Source organism: Harpegnathos saltator, unplaced genomic scaffold (genome assembly GCF_003227715.2).
Source record: "Harpegnathos saltator strain DR-91 unplaced genomic scaffold, Hsal_v8.6 scaffold785, whole genome shotgun sequence".
Classification (NCBI taxonomy): Eukaryota; Metazoa; Arthropoda; class Insecta; order Hymenoptera; family Formicidae; genus Harpegnathos; species Harpegnathos saltator.
This window is the reverse complement of record NW_020230632.1, coordinates 1-12,681: the sequence shown is the minus strand read 5'-3', so window position 1 is coordinate 12,681 and position 12,681 is coordinate 1. Positions and strand designations below refer to the sequence as shown.

General features: G+C 36.2%; 3 protein-coding genes across 4 annotated transcripts in view; 1 reads left to right on the top strand and 2 right to left on the bottom strand.

Moving 5' to 3' along the window:
* The window catches only part of LOC105188998 (uncharacterized), a 32,258-nt gene extending 30,459 nt beyond the window's left edge, over positions 1–1,799 (top strand). The window contains exon 12 of one of the 2 annotated variants that reach the window (XR_003114132.1): positions 656–839. Coding sequence is in view for 1 of the 2 variants with exons in the window: in XM_011150787.3 (XP_011149089.1) it covers positions 656–1,052 (397 nt within the window). In the remaining variant the exon portion in view is untranslated. Of the gene's footprint in view, positions 1–655 lie in introns of both variants that reach the window. The other variant, XM_011150787.3, reaches the window with a different exon arrangement.
* Positions 1,800–1,996: 197 nt separating this feature from the next.
* On the bottom strand, positions 1,997–5,782 carry LOC105188997 (putative serine protease K12H4.7). Its single transcript, XM_011150785.3, has 9 exons — positions 5,697–5,782; positions 4,858–5,099; positions 4,092–4,270; positions 3,734–3,969; positions 3,533–3,668; positions 3,143–3,450; positions 2,913–3,045; positions 2,647–2,816; positions 1,997–2,570 (listed from the first exon to the last, which is right to left on the bottom strand). The coding sequence occupies exons 2-9, from the start codon at positions 5,068–5,070 to the stop codon at positions 2,461–2,463; spliced, it is 1,485 nt and encodes a 494-aa protein (XP_011149087.2). The 5' UTR covers positions 5,071–5,099; positions 5,697–5,782; the 3' UTR covers positions 1,997–2,460.
* A 1,174-nt stretch (positions 5,783–6,956) lies between these two features.
* LOC105188996 (putative serine protease K12H4.7) lies at positions 6,957–10,426 on the bottom strand. Its single transcript, XM_011150784.3, has 9 exons — positions 10,323–10,426; positions 9,331–9,584; positions 9,031–9,212; positions 8,676–8,911; positions 8,475–8,610; positions 8,097–8,413; positions 7,860–7,992; positions 7,598–7,767; positions 6,957–7,521 (listed from the first exon to the last, which is right to left on the bottom strand). The coding sequence occupies exons 2-9, from the start codon at positions 9,541–9,543 to the stop codon at positions 7,412–7,414; spliced, it is 1,497 nt and encodes a 498-aa protein (XP_011149086.2). The 5' UTR covers positions 9,544–9,584; positions 10,323–10,426; the 3' UTR covers positions 6,957–7,411.
* Positions 10,427–12,681: the final 2,255 nt, after the last annotated feature.

The window sequence follows — 12,681 nt, the reverse complement described above, 5'->3', positions numbered from 1 at the left end:
GCGTACGCAAGGGTTCTGGAAACTCTCGGGTCCCGCTGAGAAATCGGACCGAGTCAGTCGCTGGATCGTGACTGATGCTCCAGAAATCTTGAGTATCGCGTCGCATGGCAACCACGACGCAAGATGGTTCGTGTACATTGCGCTTCTCTTCCTCCCGCATCACCCATGTTACTCACTCCTTCGAGGTCACGTTTATGCACCTGTTTACTTCTGAATCCTGAGTATTCACGTTTTATATTCGTCACTCTGTGCCATACATCAAATTCTTGGTGCACCGTAGAACACATTAGCGTTCATTCCATTTCTGCTTTCCACCCTCACGTTGGTTGTAGTTAGTTTGGAGGCTGCTTCGAGCCGTGGTAACAAAGATACATAGAGTTTTCATTTAGCCAAAAGTGTAAGAGCGGAATAGTCGTATTTACTTGCATTCATTATACAGGAGTTGTAGAGATTTTACGTTCATGTAAATAATATTCACATCATGTACTTGCAAGAACCGGTCCGACCGTTCCTCCACTGCACTCAGCGCTTGCTTATCTTCTCGCCGATTTCTGCAACTGTACTTGGTGCTGTGCAATAAAAATTATCTGTAATTAGAACGATCAGTCGACACTGAGAAAGCAATTAATGTGCTCAACCTGCTGTTTACCTGTAGAAACCGTGGAAGAAGTAGTAAGCATTATCGTCACCGTGCGTCGCCCGACTGCAACACCGTGGCCAGCTTCGACAGCAGCTCCTCGGAGAGTCGGGGAGGTCTGAATCGCTATTACCGTCAAGCCTGGGAGAACCTGCACGAGACCGCCGGCCACAAGGCCGGCCATCCGCCGCTCCGACGCAAGGAGACCCTGGATGAACCAGGATACCGAGAGAACTTCCGCGGCAACAACACCGAGCGCGACGGCTCGGAGTTGGTGGTAAGCGACGTCGCCGCTTACCCGTCCAGCAAGCACGCCAGCATCTCTGACAAGAAGCGCCATCATCACCATCACCATCATCATCACGGTAGCGCGACGCCTGACTGGAGACAGTCGCAGTCCCACCATAGATATTAAACGGCGAGGAAAACGGGCGAGGAACTCTGTGTCGTTAAAGTTAGACTCGCTACGTCACACTGTCTACGATCGCGTGGAGCGACTTATGGGTTGTAGGAAGACGTAGCGAGTCCTTAGTGAACGTTCAGCAACGTCAAGCCGCGGCTTGAAGGGTTGAACGAGGGTGCAGGCGAATCTTTCAATACAATTTGTACCTAGGTAAGTCTCACGCGAATCCACAACGGAGAACAGCCGAGATAGATCCTACACACATGTATCGCTCTGTTACGTCGTAAATTATTTATATTATGTCTATTATGAGATGTAAATATATCACGATTGTAGCTTGTAAGAGTAGCCTATACGGTACATCGTAGCCTGTAAGCGCAAAAATGGCGAATCGCGTCAAGTGCGAGGAAGGTAGTAGAAGCTGCTCATCGTAGAGGACATGCCAAAAACAGCAAAGAAGTAATATGTAATAATGATCAAACAGATACGTTAATGTAACGTTCTAACGGTAAGTTACTGTGTAAGATCCGGGGTCTCGCATTGTACGTTTGAAGACACTCGTCCACGGATATCGCAATGATATCGGCAAAATTCACGTCCGTTATGGGTACCTTGGCCTCGCTTTAAAAGTATTGCTATGCTTCCAGACAAACGGGACGCTGCATGTAGGTATCGTTAAGGAAAGGCCGATGTTACCCATTCAGGGGTAAAGAGAGACGTTGCGTTCAGTGCGGCGCGCGCATCTGACGCAAATGTACGAAGGCACTCGGCGTCCTCCTCACCCGGTGCCTCGTGAATCGCTAACGTTTTACCTGCAATATATATGCTACTCTACCGAGTTTCTCCCTGTAATATAAATATGTAACGCATAACTCCCTATACGTATAGTTCTCACTTGTACTTCTTCTTCACAGACTCGTCGAAATTATTAATGTAATTAGTAAGTAACGCACAACTTTTCTCCTGCAGCAACGTTAACGTTTATTTATTGACTGAGATAATCCTACGCGATCTAACTTTGTACATGCATTTTCTAAACTCTACTTGTCGCGGTTAAATTATGACAGTGCCATTTGAGGCAAACTTGTTTGATCACCGTCGAACGAGCAGTTTTGTCATTCAAACATGGTACACGATAATGAATGCTAGCGCATTCGCAAATATAGATCGTTACATATACATATATCGTTAGACTTAATTTTCACATTATATAAATCTAGGAAATAAACGTATTTATACAAACATATATCAGTACCGTTTATCCTGCGCTATAACGAAAAAAAAACTCCAAAATATAGTTTTTTTAAAAGTATTCGTAGCGGTATTAATAATTTCAAATACTCTTTTCTTAACAACGAACATTAATATTGTACATGTTTCTTTAACGTTAGCACGTATGACATTATATTGAGAGAAAGCTTCAATTATCCAGCCATTGTTTGATCAGGCCCTTTACCACTGTTCTAGCCTGCTTTAACTGAGGCGGGTCCTCTTCCGATGAAGGATACAGAATCGCGCAATGTGCAGTGTCTTCGAGTAAATTAACAAATTATATACGCGTTCGCGTATTAATAACCAATAGATACCTATAGTACATTGTACTTACCGTTGATGTAGATGGCTACTTGCGGATGATTGGAAGATTTCGTGATACCCAGCGTGTGCCAAGGATCCAGAGAGCCGTGCACATGTACTACATTCGACACTTTTTGATTCAATGCGCCGTACAGAGTATTCGTCCGAGTAACAACGGATTTCAACATATCCAAGTTGTAACTATAGAAAAAAAGAAACAAGAAAAGACCTCAGTTGTAATCCAACACATTATCGAATCGGACTCATTCAGAGCACAATTTAAAAGTAAAAACAAACCTAGGTCCAAAGATATCGATGCATTGTTGTACATAGAAGTCCACCGGAAAGGTTTCACTGAACAGCTCAGGCCGTGCGGTTGAGGTCTGGAAGAATCCGACCTCTGAGCAAGTTTGATACATCCACTGACGTTCTGCAAACATTATTCAAAGTTTGTTGTTAATGGACATGAAGCGAGCAGAGAAGTAATCCAAGGGTAACACATGAGATCATTTATGAAAGTGCGTTACCTCCTTCCACTTGTTCGTTCCAATTGATACTTCGAAGTGAATGAATCATGTTGTCGTATTTATAATCCAAACACTTCTCCTTGGTAGCATTTAATATCATGCTGTTCATGTAAGCGAGTCTATCAACCGGTCTACCTAGTTCATCATTTGTTAATACATCGCATATAGTATCGACGTTGATGTTAGCAGTTTTAGATTCTTGACGATTGTTCTTGTTATTTTGCACAATATAGGCAAAGTTGTTTGCTAATGATTGGTATAAATTGGAAATATCAGCGGTATGTCCAGGATCAATCGGGTCGCATAATCTATGAAAAATAACTCAGATCTATGAAAAATAACTCAGATAAAGATTGATTGATGTAATGCGTTTCGACAAGCTCGACTTACCTAAACTTCTCCGCTATTTGCTCTTGACCAGTGAGATGATGCAGCATTGTATGGAATTCCGTATTGGCGTTTGCTACTGCGTCAACACATTGTTGAGAATGTTGCTTCAGAGCATTCGCCACAACGACGTAGTACTCTGTAACATGTGTATGTAACTATTTGCATATACAACATACTTTTTAAAGATATACTTTCATCTACCTTGGAAATCGACCAGTGCCAACAACGGTCCACTTGCGGATACCGCACCGTGCACAAAGTGAGGATATTTAAGACGCATCCAAGCAGCCAGAGAACCACCATATGATCCTCCAAATACAATCCATTTTGTATCATTTGGAAATTTGTATTCAATATTAATATTTCTGATGAAGTATGCGAAGTCTTGTAGAGCTATTTCTGAACTTAGAAATGTCAAGTTGTCTGTACTAAGATCTCTGCAAGTAATCATAATAAATTTCATATGTATGGTCATAGGATTTACAACTTATTGATTCTTCAAACTTAAATATAATGGCATCAGGAGCTAGCATTCAAGTTTCTGGTATACACAACATACACAGTAGGGTGACTTTTTCCGTAATAACGATGCTCCACATAAAAACACATTGCACCAAGTTCTTTGGCATAGTCAATCCATAGACCTTCTACCATCCACTTGGGCTTTATTTTTTCAGTTCCAATCATTAAGAATACAGGCCCATTAGGTTTGTAATAGTCGGAATTGACAAAGTATCTCTGTAAAAAATGACAAATTATAAACATAATATAGACTTCATATTAGAGATGTGCGAATCAAGAATTTTTATGTCGATTCGAATAGTATTTATGAAATTTCATTCGAATTCGAATCGAATCGAATAAAATCGAATCGAGTCATTAAAAAATTTAACATGACTATCAAACATGCAAATAATGATGGAAGATTTTAATATGAAAGGAAATATTAATATTGTAATATCATCTTAAAGTAAAATATATATTTAAATATTTAAAATAATTTATAATTAAATTATTAATTATAAGTTAAGGGTTCAAACATACAGGCCCAGATAGCTCGTTTTGTAAACTGATGTGCGCAAACACTAATGTATTTGATTTGTATTCGAATCTTCGCAATTCAAAATTTTCGATTTATTCGGATTCGAATGATAAGGATTCGGATTCGAATCGAATCGAATTGCATTTGATTCGATTCAATTCAATTCGAATTCGAATAGTTCGTACATCTCTACTTCATATAATAAAATAATTTTTGAGAAAAATATATATAAAATAAAATATGTATGTGTGTGTATGTAGAAAAATATAACATTATATTTTACCTGTTTCCAAACACGCATATCTGTTGGGTTAAAAGGATCAAAAATCTGTGTGAACCATTGTTCCTCGGGAAGATTATAATTTTTAAGTGACAAAACAGGCTCTCCTAAATTACCGTTTCTACTTCGGCCTCTCATGAAATTGCGCCATGCTATACTATAGCTTATAACATGTAATATAAGTAGTAATGGTAGCAGAAAACGCATATTATACATTATTGACTCTTATTCTCTATCGGAATAACCTATAAAAGAAAATACAAATATATATTAAGAAAAATATATATTGAAATATCAAAAAAATTAACAATTAAAGTTGATAAAGTATTAACAATATATAATATATTGGCAATACATGCATACAAACCTGTTATATCTTTCTATATTTCATCTTTCATTTTATCTTTCATCCAGAATGGATAATATCAAAAAGAAGAAAAAATATTCAGTAATTATATAATATGTAAAGTTATATTAATATTATATAACATATGTATTATATATAATTACATCAATATATATATATATATTTTTTTAATAATTTAAATATATAATTTTTATACTGCTTGCCAGTTACTAACTCATTGATATTAATAGAAACGAAAGAATTAAAAATGTTATTGAATGTCATATAAAAACGATATAAATCATTACATAAAAATCATATATAAATATAAAATCATATCAAAATATACACTTTAATTTAAAAGCATTTTGCTTTGTACCACATAAATACGCATATAATCCAAATATTTTACTTAAAATTCACTGTATCATTCAATTATTTAAATGTATATTTACTATTATCAAATAATGAATATCTTATTTCAGCAACAAATTACCTTATATTCCAGACAGTAAACGCAAAGTCTTTATATTTCCGTATTATATAATAAAGAAATTTTATTCCTCTCTGGTGGAAACTTTGATAAACACAATGTAAGATCTTCTTCTTCTTCTTCTTTTATATGCTCTGAAAGAAGTGGGTATCCCCATACGCCACTCCTTAACGATGTAAGATTAGTCTGATTGAATTATTCTCCAAGGTTGGTATTCATAGTTAAGTCTTATATTTAAGGACCAATGACGTATATTAGAGCTTGGCAGGGTTTGCACATTTGGACCGATTTTTTAGAGTCGCCGCCTATTGTCTCTCCTCCTAGTCTTAATATCTTAGCAACGGTAATTAACACGCGATGCTCTGTCTCGGGTACAACGCACCTGTAACGCGACGTGGTTCTCTATATTACAAAGATTATCTAACAATTCACATAGACAAATTGTCAATAAGTATTTCTCCCTCTTATACTTTTTAATAAAAACGTCTTTTATACATAACTTTAAACATTTCAAATTATTTATTAATTTATAAATCGAAAGATTTTCAGGACACTTACAACTGTAATTTTTCGCATATAACTTAATAATATTTTACGAATATTACATCGTAAATGTAACTAAAATAATCGAGAATTGAAATTTTGATATTAACTTAATTATAAAAAAAAGATTTTAAATTCTCGCGTTTAAAACATTGAAATTTGGCAGTTAGAGAAGATAGAGAACCACGTCGCGTTACAGATGCGTCGTACCTGAGACAGGGCGTCACATGTCAATTACTGTTGCTAAGACCGGGAGAAGAGATGATAGGCGGTGATTCTCAGAAATCGGTCCAAATGCGCAAACTGTGTCAAGCTTTGACATATATAATTAACGAATAAAATTGAGCTATGAAAACAGTGAATACGTGGAATTTAGATAAGAACAAAAACATGTCAAAATATTCATCAGAAAATATATAATATCGATAACTCTACATATTATGTGATTATTAATTATTTATGCTTATAATATATATTTAACTTGCTAATGCAGATATATGTATTTGCATTCAACATTCACATCATTTACGTACGCCATATTACTTTTGACACTTTATAGGATACAGTGAGAGAAGTTTAATGCCGAGTAACGTTTTCACTCTGTCATAAACTGCCAATTGCCGGCTTCATCCCCCTAGAGTGCTTGATCTATATATATCATTGTTATATATGTCATTGTTAAAAACCAATTATTAATGTAATTAGCAAGTAACACGCAACTTTTCTTTTGCAACAACGTTAACGTTTATTTATCGACTGAAATAATCCTACGCGATCTAATGTTGTACATGCATTTTTTAAACTCTACTTGTCGCGGTAAATTTATGATAGTGCCATTTAGGGCAAACTTGTTTGATCACCGTCGAACGAGCAATTTTGTCATTCAAACATGGTACATGATAATAAATGCTAGCGCATTCGTAAATATAGATCGTTACATATACATATAATGTTAGATGTAATTTTTACATTATATAAATCTAGGAAACGTATTTATACAAACATGTCGATATCATTTATCCTGCGCTATAACGAAAAAGAATTCCAAAATACAGTCTGTTTAAAAGTATTCATAGCGATATTAATAATTCGTATACTCTTTTCTTAACAACGAATCATTCATGTTGCATATTTTTCTTTATAGTTAACATATTACATTATATTGAGAGAAGACTTCAATTATCCAGCCATTGTTTGATCAGGCCCTTTACTACTATTCTAGCCTGCTTTAACTGAGGTGGATCCTTTTCTGATGAAGGATACAGAATCGCGCAATGTGCAGTACCTTCGAGTAAATTAACAAATTATATATGCATTCGCATATTAATAACCAATAGATATCGGTAGTACATTGTACTTACCGTCGATGTAGATGGCTGGTGCTTGCGGATTGGAAGATTTCGTGATACCCAGCACGTGCCAAGGATCCACAGAGCCGTGCACATGTACTACATTCGTCACTTGCAGATTTAATGCACCGTACAGAATATTCGTTCGAGTAACAGCGGATTTCAACATATCCAAGTTGTATCTATAGAAAAAAAAGAAACAAGAGCTCAGTTGTAATCCAACACATTATCGAATCGAATTCAGTCGGGGCACAATTTAAAAGTAAAAACAAACCTAGGTCCAAAGATATCGACGCACTGCTGTACATAGAAGTCCACCGGAAAAGTTTCACTGAACAGCTTAGGCCGTGCGGTTGAGGTCTGGAAGAATCCGAACTCTGTGCAAGTCTGATACATCCATTGACGTCCTATAAACATAATTCAAGGTTTGTTGTTAACGGACATGAAGAAAGCAGGGAAATAATCCAGGAATGAACATACACATGAGATACATTTGATCAAAGTGCGTTACCTCCTTCCGCTTGTTCACTCGCCCAAGTGATATTTCGAAGTGAATGAATCATATTGTCGTATCTATAATCCAAACACTTTTCCTTGGTAGCGTTTAATATCATGCTGTTTATGTAAGCGAGTCTATCAACCGGTCTACCTAGTTTATCATTTGTTAATACGTCGCATATCATATCGACAGTGATGTTAGCAGTTTTAGATTCTTGACGATTGTCCTTGTTGTACTGCACGATGTCAGCAAAGTTGCTTGCTAATGATTCGTATAAATTGGAAATATCAATTGTCTTGGTATGTCCAGGATCAATCGGGTCACATAATCTATGAAAAATAATTCAGATAAAAACTGATTGATGTAATGCATTTCGACAAGCTCACTTACCTAAACTTCTCCTCTATTTGTTTTTGACCAATGAGGTGATGCAGCATTATATGGAATTCCTTATTGGCGTCTGCTACTGTGTCAACACATTGTTGAGAATGTTGCTTCAGAGCATCCTCCACAACGACGTAGTACTCTGTAACATGTGTATGTAACTATTTATATCAACAACATACGATTTAAAGATATACTTTCATCTACCTTGAAAATCGATTAGTGCCAACAACGGTCCACTTGCGGATACCGCACCATGCACCAAGTGAGGATACTTAACACGCATCCAAGCAGCCAGAGAACCACCATATGATCCTCCAAATACAATCCATTTTGTATCATTTGGAAATTTGTACCCAATATTAACACTTTCGATGAAATACGCCAAGTCTGCTAGAGCTAGTTCTGAACTCAGATACATCAAGTTTTTTACACTCAGATCTCTGCAAGTAACCATAATACATTTAATACATATGGTCATAGGATTTACAGCTTTTGATTCCTCAAACTTGAATATAATGGCATCAAGAGCTAGCATTCAAATTTCTGGTATACAACATACACAGTAGGATGACTTTTTCCATAATAACGATGCTCCACATAAAAACACATTGCACCAAGCTCTTTGGCATATTCAATCCATAAACCTTCTACAAGCCACTTGGGCTTTATTTCACCTTCAGCTCCAATCATTAAGAATATAGGCCCATTAAGTTTATAATAGTCAGAATTGACAAAGTATCTCTGTAAAAAATGACAAATTATAAACATGACATTGACTTCAAATCATAAAATAATTTTTGAGAAATATATTTATAAAATATGATATATATATGTAGAAAAATATAGCATTATGTTTTACCTGTTTCCAAACACGCATATCTGTTGGGTTAAAATGATCAAAAAGCTGTGTGAACCATTGTTCCTTGGGAAGATTATAGTTTTTATCTGACAAAACAGGCTCTCCTAAATTGCCATTTCTATTTCGACCTCTCATGAAATTGCGCCATGCTATACTACAGCTTATGACATGTAATATAACTAGTAATGATAGTAGAAAACGCATATTATACATATATTTGTGACTTATTGACTCTTATTCTCTGTTGGAACAAGCTGTAAAAGAAAATAGAAGTATGTATTAAGAAAAATATATATTAAAATGTCAAAAAAATTAACAATTGAAGTTAAACAAATAAAGTATTAACAATTTATAATATATTATATAATTTATAATATATTATAGCAATATATGTGCATACAAACATGTTATCTCTCTATGTTTCATCTTTCATTTCATTTTTCATCCAGAATGGATAATACCGAAAGGAAGAAATATTCGATAATTACATAATATTTTATAAGTTATATTAATATTATATAACATATATATTATATATAATTACAACAGTATATATATATATATTTTTTTTTAATAATTTAAATATATAACTTTTATATTGCTTGCCAGTTACTAATCCATCGATATTAATAGAAATGAAGAAATTAAAAATGTTAAATATCATATAAAAACAATATAGATCATTATATGAAAAGCATATAAATATAAAATCATACAAAAATACACTTTGCTTTGAAACACTACACAAATGCGTATATAATCCAAATATTTTACTTAAAACTCATCATATCACTCGATTATTAAGTGTACACCTAAGCAGAACAAAAAATCATGAAGACATCAAAATAACATCAAAATGATGAGAAAAGCTCATTTTTTCATCATGATTTGGTCATTTTAATGTCATTTTGATGTTATAATTTTCTTTTCTGCCTGGGTATTTACTATTACCAAATTCAAATAATGAATATCTTATTTCAACAACAAATCACCTTATTTCAGACGGTAAAAACTTTATGTTTCCTTATTGTAATAAAGTGATTTTACTCCTCTCTGATGGAAACTTTGATAAACGCAATATAGAATTAGAATTGACTGATTGAATTTATTCTTCAAGTGAGAATTTATACAAGTTCGTTCACAGCTACTTAAAGGTGATGTCATCTTACGTAATTTATAGAGAACTATCGAATGAAATTTTGAAATTTCTGGAGGTTGGTAAAGTATGGTTCGAGTATTGGCTATAATCTGATTTTTATGATATACCACTGACGAGATACTACGGGTGCGTTCACGACACTCAATAGTTGCGCAACTGATGAGTAATTCGTCAACGTTATTGGTCTGAATGTAAGGATTTAACAGCAAGGACCAATAGTCATCGCTCACTGAGCGGTTTTCGCCGCTGAACGCACCCTATAAACCAGAGACACGAATAGTGGTGCGTGTCTTTTCTCTCGCCGCGCACCGGCATAATTGTTAGCTGTATTACCTTGAGTGTAGCTATAGCAGTCGCTATTATCATCGCTCTTCAATTACTTCCGGGTCCCTTGGAGCCCCCTTGGTCAATACGAAAATTTACCCAGGGTTGACAGTCTTTATATTACCAGAGAGGAAACTGAGAGCGGCCAACACGGCGTTTTCGGCGACACCGATTTTTCGCACCGAGAATGGGCGCTATCTGCATCCATTTTAAGAGGGGAACTACGATGCTACATGCACTTTTAGGTCTCGACGTAAAACCTGCATCTGGTGGCTGTCCGTGCTACATCCACTTTCAGGCGGTTTATGTCCGTGCTACAACCATAATAGGCGTACTTGACAAGCACGGTCTCGCGCATTGTTATGCATTTGTAACATGAATTAACATGTTAACATGCACAAAAAAAAATAAGAATTGAAATTGTATATGATTAATATCATGAAGATTATATACGATTTATATCGATATATAAATATATGATAATAAGATAATATTTTGTGTGTACCCAAAATTATTTTTTCAAAATATTTCAGCGTCACGTTAGTATTTATTTATACTCCGGCAGGCGTTTTTTAGCGCAGTTGAGTCCGTGTGCATGTGATTGCATTGAAAGTGTGCGTGACGTACTTGTGCATATACGCGCGCGTGCATATACGCGTGCATATACGCGCGCGCGCGCGCGCGCGCACACACACACACACACACACACACACACACACACACACTCACACACACACACACTTTGGTTTTAGCGCTACGAGTGTTAATAATAATCTTTAGAACTCGTGCGGGGCTAACCAGAACTCTGAATGAAACGTCGGATTTCCGACAATAAATTTTCTGAGTGAGATGGGAGTCACAATTTATGGAAAAATGTAGCGTTTTTACAGTGAAATCCGGTGATCGAGGTGGAAAATTGATTCACACATATTTGCCTATTCACGTATAGGGAAAATATTATTATATTATTATTATTATATATTATTATCTCGATGCACGAATCACTACAGCTCTCTTTCAGCAGTTGAACGTACCTTATTAACAACTATCACCGCTACGTGGATCCCGATGGCATAGGCATACTCGGAGTCGAATTAACGACACGGAGAGGATAAAATGCGAACGTAGCAGTTGTAAAGCATCGCTTCACAAGCTCTGAGCTAAGATCAAAGTGTAGCACACGTCAATGTAGTCGAAAATGTAGGGTTTTGAGAGGACTTTATTTTGGTACCAGAGCCAGGCTTGTATCTCTAACAGTTTAGGAGATATCGAAGGTTAAAGTTTTCAAACATTTCTCCGTTGATATCTCCGCTTCTACTGGGAATAGAGAGTCGGCATTGTAGTCGAAAATGTAGGGTTTTGAAAGGACATCATTTTGGTACCAGAGCCAGGCCTGTATCTATAACCGTTTAGGAGATATCGAAGATTAAAGTTTTCTAACCTTTCTCCGGCGATATCCAGCTTTCCTCCGTCGATATCTCCACTTCTACTGGGAGTAGAGAGTCGTCATTGTAGTCGAAAATGTAGGGTTTTGAGAGGGCTTTAATTTGGTGCCAGAGCCAGGCCTGTATCTCTAACCGTTTAGGAGATATCGAAGATTAAAGTTTTCCAACCTTTCTCCGTCGATCTCCAGCCTTCCTCCGTCGATATCTCCGCTTCTGCTGGGAGTAGAGAGTTTGCCATGTAGTCGAAAATGTAGGGTTTCGAAAGTACTTTAATTTGGTACCAGAGCCAGGCCTGTATCTCTAACCGTTTAGGAGATATCGAACATTAAAGTTTTCCAACCTTTCTCCGTCGTTTTCCAGCCTTCCTCCCGTCGATATCTCCGCTTCTACTGGGAGTAGAGAGTTTGCCATGTAGTCGAAAAA